Below are 19,379 nucleotides of genomic sequence, written 5' to 3'. Positions count from 1 at the left end.
AATCCATATGAATGATCAGAAACTAAAATAGAGATGAAACGAATATGATGGCTACTTCTACACACTGTACACACTTAATCATGTTAAAATACTAATTGAAAATGTCACAATACTGCCTTGCAGTGTGGCAGACGTTTCTGATTGGCTCTTTCATTGAAACTGGGCGGGACAAAACAACAGCAACGACCAATACACTGCGAGCTCACCGTCTGACGCCAAAAAGTAAACAGACTTGTTTTGATCTGTCAAAAAATCAGGCGACAGTGCCTATCCTTTAAAAAAAAAAGTAGTCGCTGTCATTGCGAGCAAATTGTCATAGTAAATCGGTTTAACGACGAACACAAAGGTATCTATTTGCAGTCGTTTTGTTCCCGTTACGCGTCTTATCCAGCTGTTTTATAGCGCGTTAAGTTAGCTAGCAGGCTAGCCAGCTGATAGCTGACTAGCATGTTATTCACCGTGTAAACTAAGTCAACATTAGTTGACGGCGTCGTGGCCGCCAGCAGTCGGTCGACGGAAGAGCGTATGCATGTACGATGCACTTTCATGTCCCTTTAATCGCTCCGTGGATTAAACTACGCTTTAAATCGCGTGTTTAACGCGTTACAGATCAGGAACGTCACGCTGACGAGCGGTGACATCTCGAGCCACCCTCACTAACAGACACGGGAAGCACCGATTTAAAGCCGCTGACCTCGCTATCGTTTCTCCTCACGACGTGAGCAGTTGTGGCTTAAATATACAAAAGTTATGTTATTACATAGTTAGAATTGTGGCGCGAGACAGACGATGAAGCCTGAACACCAGCTCTCCTGCATGGCTGAGGAAGGAAAGAGTCCAATGGGAGGCCGCTCCAGCCGCCAGACCTACAAAAGTTCAGCCCATTTCCGCAGCCTGCTGGACGGCCTGCTGGCCCTCAGACAAAGTGGCATCCTGTTTGATGTGGTGCTACTGGTGGAGGGTCGACCAATCCAAGCCCACCGCATCCTTTTGGCAGCCTCTTGCGATTATTTTAGGTAATGCCCACAGCTGATTGCTTTACTTGCTTCCTATTTCTTGCTTCCTTGTCTAGATTTGTGTGTCCTAGTACAAGCAAGAAAGATGCATCCCTTGCTTGTGTTTCCCTTGCTTGTGTTTCCACCCGTGCTGACACCATCCCTTTACTTAGAGGCTTTCACTAGATGTGCTTTGTGCCAGCAGTTAAAGGGAATTACACCTGAGCCTCAGTATAATCACCAAAGATTTGGTTGAAAGCATATGAAGGTTTTGGGACGGGTACAGGCATATTTTTTCAGGAGATTTCTTGGCTCAACATATGCCTTTTCTTTTTGTAGTAATAATAAATAAAGTGGAAACGTGTAAGAGAAAGATAGGTGGACTTTACGCAGCAAAAGTACCTGGCGGAATTGAAACTGCCATTGTGTCCGTGTAATATACATGTAATCATCACTGGGCCACCAGCCATTTAACAATATGTCACTGTTGTCCACTAGGGGGATGTTTGCTGGAGGCCTTCGCGAGACACAACAAAAGGAGATCCCGATTCATGGAGTGTCTTACATGGCCATGAAAAAAATCCTTGACTACATTTACACGTCAGAGATTGAGTTAGACCTGGAGTGTGTGCAGGAAGTTCTGATAGCTGCCACACTAGTCCAGGTAAACTCTTTGTTGTTCAGTTGCTAGACCACATTGTTCATTATTGTGTTTTCTTCAGCTAATCTGTGTCCTTTTGTCATTTTAAAGCTTGAGATTGTCATCAGCTTTTGCTGTGATTTCCTTTTCTCCTGGCTGGACGAGAGCAACATCTTAGAGGTCCATAATCTAGCTGATCTCTACGGACTGCAGCAACTCCATGCCAGGATCTACTCTTACATCCTCAAGAACATCCAGACTTTGTCTCGCACTGATGTGTACCGACAACTGCCCCAGGAAGAAGTATTCAGAGCACTGTGCAGTGAAGAGCTCCAAGTGAACAGTGAGAACGAGGTGTACGAGGCCGCTCTGCACTACCACTTCAGCCCTGAGCAGGTGGAAACTGACCAGGTGTACTTGCAGGTCAGTCCCAAGGTGTGTTTGCATTTTGTTCTCATCTCTTCATCTACATCAGATATACATATGCACTGTATTGTATTGTTAACTTCATTGTTTTACTTTATTTTTACTCACACTTTACTTTGTCAAAGCTTTATCAGCCTGAATTGCAATCAACTCATTTTTAAAAATCTTTTTGACTCAAAGGACAACCTCAAGATGCTTGATGCTGTGCGTTTCTGCCTGATTGAGAAACAAGTGTTGCAGAGACTGTACGGCAGACTGAACCAGTGTCCACTGAAGGACTCGGTGTCAGCTGCTCTGCGGTACCATGAGCAGGAGATCTGGCAGCCCGTCCTGCAAAGTCCTCTCACTCAGCCACGGTCCACCTTCCACTGCATATTGGGCTTTGGGGGGATGTTTACCTCCGGATCCCTCACAGACAACGAGCATTTGTTTCAGGTGTTCCACCCGAGCTGGGGAGAGTGGAGGACTCTCACTGCAGCTAACACCCCCCGGATGTCCAATCAGGGCATCGCTGTGCTCAACAACTTTGTTTATCTAATTGGAGGAGACAAGAACACCAGTGGGTTTCGTGCAGAGACGCGCTGCTGGAGGTGACATCCCATTCTTTAATTTAAGTCATTATTCATTAATCTGTTGACTTATTTTTTTCTCAATTCATTGTTTATTAGAGCTGGAATGATCAGTCAAATAAGTGATGAGTTGATTGATTAATCCACAACTATTTTGATAATCGGATAATAAGGCTTTGTTTCTTGAAGAAGAGAATGTGACCAAAATAAATACTGAGCAGAATGTTTAACAGTTGAAAAATGTGCCAGTGGTTTCTGGTTGACACACTGTAATGACTCCAGTGTGTCTTTGGCATTTATGAACTTCTGTCACATGTTACATATCGTCTGACAGATTTGTAGATACTGGTGTATTTGCCATAAACTAACATTGGCTAACATGCAATATGCCCACCTGATTTGTTGAATTGACTTGACTCTATAGAATGTCTGACAATAGTTTATAATGTTCTCAGAGTGCTTGCTTTGATTCGATTAAATCTGTGATTAAATCCAAAGAAAGTCCGTTTACACAAATGTAAAACAAAGAAAAGAAGCAAATCCTCACATGTTATGAACTGGAACAAGTGAAAGTAAGGCATTTTAGCTTGATAAAGGATTTAATCGATAAGAAAACATGAACAACTCCACTTTGATGGTTTCTCAGATCCAATAAATGTAGTGGTACAACAAAAAGCATGCTCATACTCTTGTTGGTTTATAGATAATTTGATTTGATCTGTACTGTGAGCATAGACTTTCTTTCCCTAACTGTTTTGATACTTGTCCATTTTCCTCCAGGTATGACCCTCGTCACAACAGTTGGTGCTCCATTCAGCCACTGCAGCAGCAGCACGCTGACCATTGTGTTTGTGTGATGGGCGGCTATATTTATGCCATCGGAGGGCGGGACTACAGCAATGAACTGGAGTCAGTGGAGCGCTATAACCCGCACACCAACATGTGGGAGTTTGTATCACCCCTGAAGAGAGAGGTAGGAGAATATTTGAAAGATGAAAACAATTAATGTAATACTGCGACCATCCACATGATGGTGCTACATACCCAGCTAGTATTGTTACTGATGTTTTCCTGTTATATACCAGGTAATTTACCTTACCGAGACCTTCCTTTAATACTGGTCTAACTTTCCTTCCAGGTTTACGCCCACGCTGGAGCAGTGTTGGATGGGAAAATGTATATAACATGCGGGCGCCGAGGAAATGCGTACCTCAGAGAGACCTATTGTTTTGACCCTGTTGCCAATCATTGGGCAGCTTGTGCCGAGGGGCCAGTAGAGCGAGCGTGGCATGGCATGGCGGCTGTTAATGGCCGTGTTTATGTTATTGGTGGAAGCAATGATGAGCGTGGATATCGTCGTGACGTCCTGAAGGTACAATGCTACATGTTATCAGTGTTTATTGTTGCACAATGAAGGCAGTGTCTACACTGGTAAACAATAGTCTCATAGTCTGTCATTCAGTTTAAAATGGTGTTTATGTTTTTCACGTGGACACATAGAGGTGTTCTTGCAGCTTTGGACAGCACTTTCATAAGACAGAGAATAAGTTGTTTCCTTCTTTTTCCCAGGTAGCATGCTTCGACCCTAAAGCCAACTCTTGGTCTTTGCTGACCCCCCTTCATGCGGGACATGGAGAACCCGGCATTACTGTGCTGGACAGTCGCATCTACGTCCTTGGAGGACGCTCTCACGACAAAGGCAACAGGATGAAATACGTTCATGTGTACAACACCGAGGCCGACGAGTGGGAGAATGAGACAGAGTTTAAGGAGCGTGTCTCTGGCCTGGCGGCCTGCGTGGCGCTCATGTCCCCCGCTGTGATCGCCCAGGCCAGGAGCTGGGAGCAGCGCACTAAGGCCTCATGGGAGGAGGTGGAGATGGACAACTCGGAGGACTCCGGTGAGGATTAGAGCTGCTGTGTTGAGCTTAAAGTCTGAACTGAATGTTGGTCTGATCACTGGAGACTGTCATGCACTTTTAATACACAGCATGTTAAAGACACCTGGAGGATATTTTTGGGCAGCATCGTGTCCTCCTTGCACGTTGATTACTTTGAGTGCCTCTGTTGTGGTTCAAGACTGTTGCACACTTTTTAGTTGCTTTTCAAATATCTTAGATAATCACAACCCTGCACATGAATCCCTGCTGAAATACTACTGATCCCTAATTCTTACTTGCAAATTGAATTGTTTATCATAGAGAGAACCTCGACATCTTTAAGTGACATGAAGCAGCAAAGACTACTGGCTATGCAATAGCACAACCGAAGTTCGACAGAGCATCTTCTAAAATCTGGTTAAGACTTCAGAGATACACAAGCCGTAGTTACCTTTCAGATTAGTCGTTAATGTATGGAAATTAAAGACCATTGTTGACTTTTTCAATATAATTTAGCTTTGTTAACATTGTGCCTTGTTTTTGTGGTTTCATCCTAACGTGTGCTGTGAAGTGTATAGTTTCGTGTTATGTATGTTTTAATTCTGTGGATGGATATGAGCCTTTTATTATTATGCCTCTGACGTTACAATTACTTTTTTTAAAACATTGAAATGATTCGTGGTTGTACTTCAGGTTGTAGAGCTCACCAGCTCACAATAAGTTGTCATGTCTGGTTCTGATTTATGAATGTCAAGTCTTGATTTTTTTTGTGATGAAAACCAAATCATTATTGTCAAATTTGTTGGGTCCTCTCATTGATCTTCCATACAGTAGAACTTATTTCATTACTGAATTAAAGAACACACTGAGGAGTGTTTCTACTGTCGTTCTCTCCGCTGAGTGGAGCTTTGCTCTTTGCTTCTGCTTGATGCCTCAGTTCACAGGTATGCTGTTTATTCTAAACATCTGAAAAGGCTTAACGACACACTCCACTGTGAATCCTTTACAGAAAGTCTGTTTTAAAATGTGATGTTTCTATTTCTATAATGAGAGTTAGGAAAAATGAAAATGCAATGTATGAGAACACACGGTCACATAAGAGACATGCAAACATAGTATAATATTCATGGCTTACATTTTGGGAACTAATAAAGAGAGTAATATGTTGTTTTTGTTGTGGGTGCACGTTAGTTTAGCAGATATTTGAAAATTCGTTGACTACTTTTAGTTCAACAAAAAAATGTGTTTTTCTTCTCTAAATTGAGTAACCACTTAAAAAATCATTTAAATTAGTTTCACAAGAGTACATCATTGATAAAGGTTGAGAACCAATGCTCTACAGTCTGTGCAAACAACTGATTATCAAACATAGTAACTGTTAAGAATTAACCAGAAAAGAGACAAATATCAGACACTTAAACAATTAATTATTGGCAATAAATAAAATGAGCTATGGACGCAACGGCATCTGAAACCTACTTTTGATAGTAGAATAAAACATCACCGAATATATATATGTGTGTGTGTGTATATATATATGTATGTATGTTTTTTACTGAGAGTCATGGTTTTTTCTCACTCGGCCTCTCTGGTCCTCGCTGCGAACCTCATATTCAAAGCATTTTGAGCTGAAGGATGCTCCACCGTCCCATCAGTCTTACACACATCCTAAAGGGTCAAAGTTGAAAGGTACGATAGGGGAGAACGGGGTTAGTCGGCACACTTTTCACTCTGCTGTATTTCTCTGACAGAATTTAATAATTTCTTATAATATTATAACCAGCAGCTAAAAAAGGTGATGAGCTCAGCGATACATGTTTTTTTATGTTTACTAAATAGTGTGATACTTAAGTCAAAATAAAATTACCGTTACCGCTGGAGTTAATGTAATGTGTTACTTTCACCGTGCAACAGCACAAGGTAGATTTAGAACGTCCATGTTGCTGTAATAGAAAGTCTCCACTGACGGCTGCCTTTCTTGTTTGAACTGGTTGCTGCCTCATGCCCTTTATTCCGCCCAGTCTCTCCTAGTTCCTCTCCATTTGGCCCTCCACTCCATCAGCTTTATGAAGGCTGACTGCTTCTTTCCTCTCCGAGGCTGTTTCATCTACATCTGTTACCCCCCGCCAGGCCTAAGTGAGTGACCCCCCTCTCTGTTTCACACTGTTGTGCCAGCCCCCACCACGCTGTCTGTTGGGATGTGCTGACACCAGCACTGGACAACCAGGATCAACAATCTGCTGTGTTTATGCGCCTTTTCATTCTGAAGCTACAGTAGCACCTGGGGAATACTTACGACATAATGTCATGCTCTTAACCACGTCAGCGGCCTTTTCTGAGTGCAGGTCGATCTTGTGCTCTTTGCAGGACCATTATCAGACCAATTAAAAGAACCAAATGACCCATTGATGTGGAACTATGCAGATTAAACCCAGTGGAGTTGTTGATGTATGTGTCAAGGGAATCGTACAAAGTGCTTGCTTTGACTCTTCATTCTCCTGCTGTGCAGGGTAGGAGGTCCTCAGCTAGCTTGTCTGACAAAAACAATTGAGAACAAAGAACGGCACCTGAAGAAAAAAAAGGTTTCTTTTCTATTCCTGGACTTTTATTAAGCAGTCACACTTTGTCTTTACCCTACAACACATTTTAGGCTTTGACAGAAGCCCCTGACCAACATGACGTGTAGTGAATGCAACCAGTTTGGCATCAATAAAACACATCACATACAGAATACAGAACATTTTACTGTGATGTGAACGATCAAATAGCATCTGCATAACAAGATCTGGAGGTAGCATTTTGAATAGGACCGGGTGTCCACCAATCTACCCATGTTTTCTGTATTCTTCTATCCAGACAACACAGCTTTCCTGACACATTTAGCCTGATAAGGAAACCAAATTGCCGTTTTGTTTTACTTCTGTCCTTCATATTCACTTATTTTTAAATAGGATTAAAGCAAGTCTGAGCTCTGGAGCAAGGCAGCAGTGACAAACGCTACCTGAAATAATGAGATTGACAAAGTTTTACATCTTTAAATCACAGCTCGGACTACCTTCAATGCCAATAGACACACAATATTAGTATAATATATTACAAACACAATCTAAAAAACACAATGCACATTAATAAAACAATTAAGAATCATGGTCAGGTAGGACAAAAACAGTCAGCATTGATATATTTTTTGTGTTTAAGAAACATATAAAATGTCTAGCTTATGTTTAAGGAGCTAACTAAATGGACTTTCCTCACTTCATTTGTTAAGAAGTATCGAATGAGCAAGATCCAAACTTTTCAGAGATTTGTTTTCAGCTGCCCCACTTGGACATTGCATTAGGTAAAGTGACAACATGATCTAATCTATTGGACTTTAGTTTTGCTTGTTTGTCTATAAACAGAGTATACCCATACAGGATGTTGGGACCAATCCTTCTTGTGTATTATTATGTATGACGACCTTCTCCTCCAGCAGTGCAGGTTACTGTATATATCTATCTAACTGTCAATCTCTCTTTTGTTATCCTCATTAAAATGAGGAAATGAAAGTTGTGCATACTTAAAGCTGGACAAGTCTGCGGTTGGACTAACTGTTCAAGAAGCCTCCAATACAATGAACTGCACTGAGTAAAATCCACACCACACCAGAGATGTTCCCAAAGAATGACACCCCCCCCTTCTCCAGACTTTACAACAGTCATTAGCAGCTCACATCCACCCAGGGCGGATGCGATGGGCCCAGCTTGTCTCTTTTTCAGCTGTGAAAAGGAGCCAAACAACCCCATTTTCATGCTTTTTAAGGCTCATTGAGATGGAGAACGAGAGTCGCGCAATGCTTTATGATGCCGGTGGGTAAACCTCAGCAGGTGAGCTGGAGTCACGGTAATACAATGTCTTTAATGCATGCTGGGCCTGTTGAAACTACAGAGTGGCCCTCGTTAGATCAACAAAGAGAAAATACAAACAAATGCCACCAGAACATGTGATGCTTGTCAGAGCTGACCAGGTATATAGATGTGCACCCGCAAACAAAGACACCTTTACTGTACATTAACTCATGCAGGACATGGATTAGATGAGAATCAAAATTACAGACGGGATCTTTGAAAATTAATGGCTGATACAACCGGTGAAAGTTATCAAACATAAACTAGGTGTCTTCTAAAAAGGATTTTCTATTTTTGTTTAGATAGTAGATGGAACAAATTCACATAAACGAGACATCGAATCACTTTAATTTTTTATTTTCAGATCACATCACAATGTAAAGACGGACACACATTGCACACTTGTTTTTAATCTTCATTTTTTTACAAAAATAATATTTAAACTTGGAGATGAGATGACATACAAAATAAATAGACAATTTTACAATAAATCAATAATACAGCATGGCGTAGCACACTTTGGCTTCAGTCAGCATAACTGGAGTCTGAGTCCTGGCAGTCTGACCAGAAGGCAGCGACGGGCGTCTCCTTCACTTCCTCTCATCTTTCAGTTCATCTCTTGTTGCCGCTGAGCTGCGTCTCGGCATGCAACCTCATAGCTGTGAGCACTGGATCAGCATTCTGGCGGGACGGCGTAGCAGCAGCAGCATCATCGGTTAAAGTCACTCTCAGTCCATTGTCATTGAAGATCCCTTCACCAGCAGGAGTACGAGAACAGCGGGTACTGGCTCCACTCAGCCACGTTGCCATGGTGATAGCCATGGTGCACCGCTTGTGCGGTGTAGTCAGCGGTCAGGTGATGAGGAGGGGGATACTGGGCAGGACCGGGGCCGCTCCACTGTCCAAGGGGCTGCTCGGCGCTGTATGGGCTGTAGATGTGGTGGCTGATCACCCCTGGCTTGCCGGCCTGGGCCATGCTCATGTTGAGGACCCCGGGATAGTCCTGGGGGGCAGCGAGGGGCTGCGGGGCACAAGGCGAGGGGCCAACTTCATGCGTGCGGGGCTTTGAAGGGTCATGATCGGGGACGGTGGCGATATCGGGTACCCTGGACTCGAAGCTGCTGCGTCCTGATCCACTGTTGCTGCTGCCGACGCTGGAGGAGGGAGAAGGAGACTTTCCACACTCGTGGAACCTGAAGAGCAAAAAGAGGGTGGTCGTTGTCTGGTCACCACGTCAACATTGTGCTCCTAATTGTTGCATAACTTGTATTCACCTGTACGGCTGGTAGGAAGCTGGAGCAGGAACAAGCTGCTCTGTGTTGTACATGTCCCTGGGGTCGGCCCCAGTGGGAGATTCAGTCCTGACACGGAGCTCCCTGTCAGCAGCCCACGGGGTGTACCGCTCCTCTTTGACGCCCTCAGCCTCTTTCCTTTTGGGCGGGTCTCCTTCCTCGCCGTCGTAACCCTCATACGGCGACTGGCAGAAATCTGAGAAGACCCAAATTGTTCGGTCAGTCTTGGAGTACAGGACATACAGTGCAAACATCCACAGCAGGACGAGAGTCTGAACTGTACCTGGTGGACTGTCCTCCTCGGAGTCTCTGTTCAAATGGTTTGACATCTTGGATCGTTTCTCCAGGCAGATTGGGTTCTTGTTTGAACGTCTGCAGAGTAACATCAGGTTTATTAAAACGATGCATTACGATCAGTACAATCTACTGCAAATTAAAACTGTAGACGAGCCACACAGGAACTGTTGTAGGGCTCCTCGAGCTTAACATCAGTACCTCCAAGTGACACCCACCTTTTCTTATTAGTGCCTTCATCCCGGAAACCTTTTGCAAATGGGTTGTGATCAATCTTCAGCTTTGTAATCTGTAGATGTAGAAAGTCAAATCAGAAAAAAATTAATAAAAGTAATAATGTGTGAGAGCCTGTCGGTGAATTGAAGGGAGAGAAACTGACCTTGGTGTTCTGGTACGCTGTGACCGCCGTGAAGGAAGTCTCAGGGAAGGTGAAGGTCTGGAAAACACTCCAGCGGACACTGAACAGGTCGTCCGCCTGGACAATGTGGAAGCGTGGGTGGTAGCGATGCATGGAGTGCAAAATGACCTGGAGTGAGGAAGAGGGTGATTCATTCCGACCACTTTTATTGTGCTTTAAACTCCATTTTACGAGTATCTACTTTGCCGGTGCCAAAGCATCCCGACCGTAAGTGTTTACTAGTCCACCAAGTACTTAAATTATCCCAAATCCTGCAAGAACGCAGTGTGCATATCATATGGAAATACATACAGAGTTCTTGTTAAGGCCCGGATTTCAAGTGCTCTCGCTTACATGGCCGTGCTGGTCGAGTGTATTGTTGGTGAGCTTGAGCTTTAGGAAGGAGATGGACTGCTTCATCCAGTGGCTCCCTGGGGCCGGAGATTCCGGGTGGAGGTAAGTCCTGCAGGGAGGCTGGGGCTCCGCTTTTCCTGCCACCTCCCATTTCTCTTTATTCCACTGTAGGACGGAGACAGATAGTCAGTCAGTCTGTCAGAGAGAAAGGTGATTTACAGAAGGAGCTTCATCTGCTGTCTTCCCACAGTGTGAGAGGAGGACAAGTATGAGAGCAGAGGGACTGCTGGCCAGTACCACCCACAGAGATAGGGGTAGTACAGTGGGTTCCCAGCAGGGGATAGAAAAACAGGAAGAGATAGCACCCTTTGATGTACAATGTTAGGACAGGGGGAGGGGTGACGGTTGATAAACTGGGGATGTCTTGTCTGAAGATACTAGTAACCACTGAGGGGCATCTCCAGCCAAAGCCATGGCTGTGCTAAGTCAAGGCTGCTTTTTAATGTTGGAAAGAAAAAGGCCTTTTCTCAACCGAAAATGGCAGACTCATTCACAAGTGAAGGAAAAGTAACGATTGTCTTACTTTGTATCTGAAACCATCTTCAGGGACCATGTCAACCAGTAAGATGTACTTGGCACATGGAATAAGGCTCGACAGATTAATTTTACAGTGTGGAAACATCCTCCTGGAAAACATAGCGTATTAGGAAAAAATGAGCACACGCAGCAACAGAAAACCCTACTTTTCAAACATTTTGCATTCAATGTTATTCTGCTGTCCTCTTACCTGCCCGGTTTGGTGATAATCATCTCTGTTCCTATTTCAGAAAAGGTCTTCCAGAGTTCATGGTCCTCCAGAGTCATCCTAATGTTGCCCTGCAGATAGGCATCGGGGCCAGCACCCATGGAGGAGGGAGAAGGGACGCTGAAGTTTGGTTTTGAATCTAAAAGGGAATAAAAATCGAGCCAGATGCTTCAGAAAATGTGATAGAAGTCAGGTGAAAAAAGGAAGACAAGACAAAAGACAAGACAAGACAGACAACACAGGGAAGACAAAACAACTGAAGACAGCACTGGCTGGGAAAAGGGAGTTTACTAATTGAGAAACCCGGTTTTCGTCCGACGAACATCGGTCAACACTCACCTCTGAGGGACTGCATTGTTTAGATTTAGCAAGAGCACAGCAAGAGCCTGAAAGAGCTTCATGCACTGAGGGCCGGTAAGCAATCCAAGTATCCGTGATATCTTAGTGATTCTTCAGCTCTGCTCTCACTCCTTGATCTCCTTCCTCGCGTGAAAAAAGAGAAATCCAGGCGCTCAGGGAGTCAGAAGGTTAGTCAGTCTTGTTGCAGCAGTTATTTCAGAGATCATGAGTCTTGCTGGGAGTGGTGACCATGACTTTTAAGGAGAGCCTGGGAGTGGGTTGGGTCAAGAGAGCCATTCCCAGGCTTTGAAGTGGCACAATGATGAGTCAGAGCCCTGCTGTGATTGGAGGCTGCTGGAAATCAAAGAGACTTAACAGAGCCTTGATACCGTCCCCACAGGAAGAGGGACGAAGGAATTGCATCTTTATTAACTGCTAAGAGACTTTAAAACCAATATGGACAGACTTCCCTGCTACAGATCGGAGCTCGCAGCGGCACCAGAATCTGTGTAAATATCATTCACACAGACATAACTACACACCAAGATGACATTTAGAGTGTTTGTGCAATGTTGTAAATAACCCAAATATTAGATTCACCAAACCTCATGAAACTGCAAGATAATGGAAGGTGTATTTCATTTGGTTTTGTGTGTACACTAAAGTCTCTATGTTGTTTTTAAAGTTTAACCATTACTCTAACACTAGTTATTGCATACATCATTTTTATTGAAACCAAAATTAGATACAAATAAACAAAACACTTTCTGACATCTTATATACTTTATATTCTTAGCTTTCTCCATAATAGAAAATTACGCTGAGGGTGTAAACCCATAATGGCATAATGATAACATGCAGGCTTTCTGTAGGTAACTTTTACCTGGGGGCGTCCTCTGAAGCCTCTGCAGGCAGAGGTGGTGGTAGGTTGTGTATTGGGTGTCTAGACAAGCCGTGAGCTGATAGATAATCTCATTAGACTAGTTTCCCATGCTAGTTTCTGCATGTGGAGAAAGCCTTGTGTATGGGCAGGCGATTAACAACCAGTTAGCACCACAAGCCCAAGTCAGCCTTGAATGGGTCCGATAATAAAGACTTGCCATAACATTTCATCCTCCCACCACCAACATCCAGGCAAAATCCACACGTGTAATTCTTAGGCCTGTCCCGTGCCATGTTACTGCAGGCAAAACAAATGCTAAACTGCAGGCGTTAGCATGGAGGAACAAAATTAGACCACAATCCCCCCTCTCGTTTCCACTGACATGAAAATTTGAATTGAGGTGACTTTCACATCTCATTCAACCTCTCTTTCTAGCATAGGCCCACCACTTCCACTAACATTTCTTATTGTATTCTCATGTCTGCATGGTGCATACAATGCCTTCTGTAAGCTCAGCTCCCTCACACCTATTCACAAAGGATTTCTGTAACTGTATGGATAACAGTTTAAACAATAAAACCAAATGTAACATACAATCAGGAGTTTGTAAAGCAACGTGTGCAGCATGCAATTGTCCCAGCGTAGCACAGCACTCTGTATTATCAGCAGTTAAGTGAGCACAAAGAGATATTAACTACTAGAAGGTCTTTCCTGTGAAAATATTGATGAGTCTCTTTAAGGCTTCTGTGCATGGTCGATGCAGAATAAAAAGGATAACAACGTTAAGCTTGTAACGATGCACTTAAAGATGCAAAGATCTTTGTATGATCACTTACTCGTGTTATATGTGTTGATGCAGGACCCTCCTAGCCCCCCCCCCCCCACCACTTGAAGAAGTGTGATGTGTTTTTATCCTCTTTATGTGAAACCAGCTGTTGTCAAGGAGTTAGCCAGCTCTTCTCTGGGTCCTGCATGGGGACCCCTTCGACTGTTTCACACAAGAGGAAGACGCTGTGAAAATGAAAGAGATTTTGGCAAAAGGTTCTCTGCACTGCAGCTCCAGCAGCAAAGTGTGTCTGAGCTGAGGTGTACGTTTCAGCAGCGGCAGTGTCGATCCCATTACGTACTGGGTCTGGCGGTGACAGGTGTGACTGGTAAATACCTCGCTGCACTGCCTGGGGATAAAACCAGGGACAGAGAGGCATGACAGGGAGCTCTTTCTTTTGTAACAGCAAGCCTCGGGGCAATTTGGACTGGATGACACATCACGGAGGTCACCTGGGGAGCACTGGAAAAAAATAACCACAAACATTGTGGTATTTGTTTGAGGCCCTAAATATACTGTATGAATGTATACATGTAGCTACTTTATATGATTCTAGAACATATCATGAGGGGTGAGAGGAGGAAACGCTGATCATAGATGTCTTCTGTGATGATAAACAGCGGTTCAAGTGAAGGACCATATTTCATAAATGATTCCACTGAGGCTTTCCTTCCTGCGTCTACTCCTGGATCACCTTTGGCAGCGATGTTCTTCCTTCCAGGTGTCAGTCTTTGACCATTTGCTTTAACTGCACAGATCCCCTTGTGCTCGATAGTTAACAGCTGCCAATATACAGCCAGGGCCCGGGGATCAGACGGCTCTCCAGCAGCCCAATAAAGAGCCCCCGGAGTGGACTGACGAGAAATCTCACACCTTTCACTCACATTAGCCATGCAGCATGCTCTTTTGATGCTTAATTGGCCACTTTGAGGGGTTTGTAGAGATAGCAGCCCCATGGCTGGAGACAACATGATGTCACAGGAGGCCGAACAATTTCACATGGCGAGAGAAATGCAGATTATGATTTAACTTTATCTGCTAAGAGATGCCGTGTTGTGATTAGAAAGGGAGTGTCCTATAATGTTTAGTTTGTGGCACTGCAGAGAACTTTAATCTATACGTATGCATCCAAATAACACCAAAGCAAAACCGATGAGACTAAGGTTCATCAATTTGCCTTGTTTGCAAAGAATATACAAAAAAACACACGCAGGCTTACTGTGAACATGATCGGTTACAATATCATCTCTGGCACCCCTGACTTAACTCCAGAGGGGCCGTGGTCTCACAAGCACCAACGAGGGGCAGGGCAAGCTCACAAGCTCACATTTGGTCCACTACATAAGAAAACAAACCTCAAATCTAGCTTGCCTGGCAAAGGGGGCAAATGACAACTTCACAGCACTTCATAAGAAACTCCTGGAAGTTGCTAATGAAGACTAATGACTTCCCTCGTGTCGGAGACTTCACACCAGAGTGTACAAGCCCTTTGACCACAAAGTCAGTGTGGTCAGCAGGGTGGTCCGCCAGCCACAAGAGTCAGAGAGCCCACAGCTCCACTGGAAGAGGACGGCTTTTCATATTGATTTTAGATTTACAAATGATTTAAAAGCAAGACGTCTTTTACAAATACCTTTCCTTTATTTTACCTCTCCCGTTTAAGGGTTTATTGGGGAGTTTCTCTCCACCTAAATCAAGGACTGGTCATGTTGTACGCTGCACAGATTACAGAGTCCGACGAGGGAAATTTTAGATTTTGGGCTAAAGAAATAAAATTGACTATCCTGCAATAACACATTTTTCAGGTGGTTTCCTAATTATATTATGTTAGCCTGTAGGGTTGTATAGTTGGCAGTTTTAGAAGAAAATTGATCAGCTGCAACGAGCTCAGTCGCACCTGGATGGAACAGGTGTCTCTGTGAGAGTCACTTTCTTTGACTTCTCCAGTGCATTTACACCATCCAACCACTGCTACTGAGTGAGAAGCTGCGGGGAGTGGTGGAAGAGGTGCGGGGGGCGGGGGGGGCGGGGGGGGGTAAACTCGTCCACCATCTCCTGGATCACTGACTACCTCACAGGCAGACCACAGTTTGTCAGAATGGGCCGTGTGCTGTCTGAAACGGTGGTCAGTGATGTTGGAGCCCCACAGGGAACTGTTCTGTCTCCCTTCCTGTTCAGCCCGTACACATATGACTTCCAGTACAACGGGGTCATGCCATCTGCAGAAGTACTCTGGTGACTCTGCAGTGGTCGGGTGTATTAAGGATGGACGGGAGGAGGAGTACAGAGCAGTGGTGAGTGTCTTTGTGGAGTGGGCCGGCGAGAATCACCTGCTTCTGAACGTGAGCAAGACCAGAGAGATGGTGGTCGACTCTAGGAGGAAGACGACAGCTCCGAGACCTCTGAGCGTCCTGGGAGAGGACGTGGACATGGTGGAGGAGTACAAGTACAAGGGTGTCTCCATCGACAGCCGACTGAACTGGAAGCCCAACATCAACGCTGTCTACAAGAAGGGGATGAGTCGACTCTTTTTCCTGAGGAAGCTTCAATCCTTCAACGTGTGCAGCAAGATGCTGGAGATGTTCTATCAGTCGGTTGTGGCCGGTGTCTTATACTTTGCCATTGTCTGCTGGGGGAGCAGCATTGGAGCCGGCGACATCGACAGACTTAACAAACTGGTTAAGAAAGCCGGCTCCATCGTCGGCTGCAAGCAGGAGCATCTGGAACAGCTGGTAGAGAGGAGGACACTGAAGAAACTATTGTCCATATTGGACAACCCGGACCACCCGCTCCACCAGCTCCTGCAGGGTCAGCGGAGTATAAATAATATTATATTATTTATTTTGTGTGTTTAGTTTAGTTTATTTCATTTGATGTCTATGTGGGATGCTGCTACTACGACAAAAAAAAATTCTCCTTGAGGATTAATAAAGTACTTTTCATTCATTTCATTATATTTATGTTTCATTATCAGCCAAAGGAAATCAGGATTGAGCACTTACTGATTCACTTTTAATAACTTCTTTTCAGTCGTTTAGGCCATACGTGCAGTCTGAAAATAAATAGACTGAAGAAATGAGCTGTCACAGTAACTGTCACAATGTTGTGTGTGTGTGTGTGTGTGTGTGTGTGTGTGTGTGTTTCAGTGACCATCACTTTCCACTTTACGGAGTACAGGATGAACATCTTTGGACATCTTCAGTCCCATCACAAGCGTTGTCCCAGCTCGGCTAACACTCACCTGAAGATTTCTTATAAATTAATAAAAAACTAAAAGTTAAAACCAAAGCACATCAAAAGGGTTTTTGGCCTCGTCATTTGTCAATTAAAGGGAAGAAAATTCTTGCCCTTTAACTATTCTATATTTCTTAACTTGTTTGTAGTGTGACGGTTGTCCTTACCGCCTTATGTAATTCTATGTTGCCCTCTTAGCTTAGCTTGGATTTAAATGATCAAATATAATAAAATTAAATCTATTTAGGATGTATGCTTGATGTAGATAGTGGTATTGTCACTCCAGAGCTTTACAGCAGTGAACCAAAGTGGAAGTCCTACAGTCAAATTATAAGTAAACATGTTTCATATGAATTATCAATCTAAATCAAGCTGTTTGGGTAATGTCTTCATTGTTTCATTGCTTCGTTATGTTAGTACAGTATAAGCTGGTAGGAACACTATCATATTCATAATGCATTATAACAATATGTAGTGTCTATGCATTCTGTCCAAATAAAATACATGTAACAACTTTGTGTTCACATGCCATCATGTTTCATTAGTAACTGGTGATATCTGTCAGAAATGAATTTAAACCTCCATTTATATTGGGCACCTATGTTCGAAACTACAAAGTATTACGAATGCTAGCAGTATATGCAAATATCTTTTAGGATGCTGCTCTACTGTACTCACTCGAGGAAGTGATACGTTGAATAACAAGAACAGGAAGAAAGATATGAAATATTAGGAACTGTAACAGTACTTAGACATGTTATACGATAACTTTACTTTCATTCGTCTTATATGTTGAGAGAATTGTTGTTAGTGTTCATTTCAAGCATCAGTAAGCATCGGGTACTCATTGGTTTTATAATCAACTGGAGTTATGGCAGTCACATGTCAAACTGGCCCCTGAGGCCCAAGATGTCTGAGCTCAAACAGACTAAACAAAACCACCGTCTTATCTGATGCACGGACTGTTGATGGTATGTGAAGTAGCACACGGAACAAATATGCGTTTCTCAAATATATTTTTGGTTTGACATCTATAATGCATTCATTCCAGACTTGGAGAACACTTCCCCTCCAGCAGCCGGAGCCATACAATAAACAATTGTACATCTTACATCATAAAATAAACAAAACCAACAAAAAACATAATCCAATTATCTTTTTCCAAGGGTGATAGTTTACAATTATCTTTTTTTTAAAAATGATTCAGGGACAGCTTTCAAGAAACATAAATATGTAATATTTCTTTTTTATATATAGAAAACAATCTGTAAAAAACATTCTGTTGTCTTCCTCTGAGTTCAGCTAGAATTTTGACAAATTTACCAAAATGGTTTCAATGGAAAGGCATCTGTATTAGAAAGTATTTCAATTCCACTGAAATCAGGAAGGACCATGTGAAGCGTCTGTCCAAGGCAAGTCGCTTCCTGAGTTGACTGAAAATAAAGCTTAATACTCAACCCATCAAAGCCAAACACATTAGAGGGTATTTGGATCGTGATATGTACAAAAGCTAATTCATAACAACTGAAACCTCTTTCCGCATCATTCAGATCAGTGCTGGTGACAGGATGTCTTCCTGGTAAGAACCGTTCCTCTTCGCTACAAATGCACACAAAAGGAAAGAAAAATATATCGGACAAAATATTACAAGAATACAAAAATAGCAGTTAAGTGTCAACTGAAAAACATCCCAATTGTTCAGTGTAAACATTTTTAATCTGCTACAAGTTGTGAGGCTCCACAGGTGAACCTCGAATGCAGCCGATTATCCTCATTTCCCCCTTGTGTTCATTGGAATATGTTGTGTGCCAATGCAATGTGTGTTGCAGGTGAAATTGCCATGCCAAAGTGATCAAAGTGGTGGACAGCAGGTACATGCTGCTGAGCAGAGTCCAGACTGAGGCACCTCAGATTGGCAAGTTGTAAGACGAGGATTTAGCTGCAGCTTGGAGATATACTGGGCACACAACATAACAAATAAACACGGAACTGGTTGGCTTTAAAGGCTAAACGTCTTCTGTGCCAGATCCAGTGAACGGTGGAGTGCAGGAGAGCTGGAAACACCGATGTGCAATATGCATAAATGGCACATTACTGACATGCTGCGAGACTAAAGCCATCGACATCCGTCTTACACACCGTCACCTCTCACAGGCCGGGCAGCACGGTGACATGGCAGGTGGTGAGAATACTGCTCTTTTTTTCAGTTTGGTGGGCGCTTTATTCGTAATGCACACGAGGGAGCACATAGCGTCAACAAAGCTGCAGTGACATGTACCACTCCTTTTTAAAGACAGGGGGCACAGAGGTGACGTCAAGTTGCGACAAAAAGCTGTGTTCAGTGTCAGCGTGCACACAAGGCCTTCAGTGGCTCAGATGTCCATGTAGTCGTCCTCTTCGTCCGACTCGCTTTCAAGTGACGACTCCTGGCTGGATGTCTCCTGCACCTCCAGCGCCGGCTGGCTCAGAGTGTCCTTTTTGACTGTGGCCGCAGACTGAGACGACAAGATGACGTTCTGGAGAGGAGCAGATAGCAGGGAACACTGTTGAGTGTTAACC

At 43.6% G+C, this 19,379-nt stretch overlaps 3 protein-coding genes across 15 annotated transcripts in view; 1 reads left to right on the top strand and 2 right to left on the bottom strand.

The window, feature by feature from the left end:
• The first annotated feature begins 223 nt into the window (after positions 1–223).
• On the top strand, positions 224–11,653 carry klhl22 (kelch-like family member 22). Of its 3 annotated transcripts, none has more exons than XM_068566450.1 (8): positions 224–1,016; positions 1,494–1,659; positions 1,747–2,058; positions 2,242–2,651; positions 3,411–3,603; positions 3,769–4,002; positions 4,200–4,530; positions 11,561–11,653. In XM_068566450.1, the coding sequence occupies exons 1-8, from the start codon at positions 790–792 to the stop codon at positions 11,617–11,619; spliced, it is 1,932 nt and encodes a 643-aa protein (XP_068422551.1). In that variant the 5' UTR covers positions 224–789; the 3' UTR covers positions 11,620–11,653. The 3 variants fall into 3 exon arrangements, with proteins under 3 accessions (XP_068422551.1, XP_068422549.1, XP_068422552.1); XM_068566448.1 differs by having other exon boundaries at positions 1,747–2,070; XM_068566451.1 differs by lacking the exon at positions 11,561–11,653 and having other exon boundaries at positions 1,747–2,070; positions 4,200–6,002.
• tbx16 (T-box transcription factor 16) lies at positions 9,134–11,946 on the bottom strand. The gene is made up of 7 exons (XM_068566452.1): positions 11,878–11,946; positions 10,734–10,898; positions 10,362–10,508; positions 10,201–10,271; positions 9,972–10,060; positions 9,671–9,884; positions 9,134–9,589 (listed from the first exon to the last, which is right to left on the bottom strand). Exons 2-7 carry the CDS (start codon positions 10,797–10,799, stop codon positions 9,151–9,153), a joined length of 1,026 nt encoding a protein of 341 aa, XP_068422553.1. The 5' UTR covers positions 10,800–10,898; positions 11,878–11,946; the 3' UTR covers positions 9,134–9,150.
• Positions 11,947–17,819: 5,873 nt separating this feature from the next.
• cabin1 (calcineurin binding protein 1) overlaps positions 17,820–19,379 on the bottom strand; it is a 35,068-nt gene continuing 33,508 nt past the window's right edge. For 7 of the 11 annotated variants that reach the window (XM_068566917.1, XM_068566918.1, XM_068566921.1 and 4 more), the window contains one exon: positions 17,820–19,363. In XM_068566917.1, the coding sequence (XP_068423018.1) occupies positions 19,193–19,363 (171 nt within the window). In that variant the 3' untranslated portion in view covers positions 17,820–19,192. The remainder of the gene's footprint in view (positions 19,364–19,379) is intronic. The other 4 variants (XM_068566919.1, XM_068566920.1, XM_068566928.1 and 1 more) reach the window with 1 other exon arrangement.

The sequence above is a fragment of the Clinocottus analis genome, unplaced genomic scaffold (genome assembly GCF_023055335.1).
Source record: "Clinocottus analis isolate CAN_PGR_092001 unplaced genomic scaffold, fCliAna1.0.p SCAF_7, whole genome shotgun sequence".
Classification (NCBI taxonomy): Eukaryota; Metazoa; Chordata; class Actinopteri; order Perciformes; family Cottidae; genus Clinocottus; species Clinocottus analis.
The sequence above is the reverse complement of the archived record's forward strand: the minus strand, read 5'-3'. Positions and strand labels throughout refer to the sequence as shown.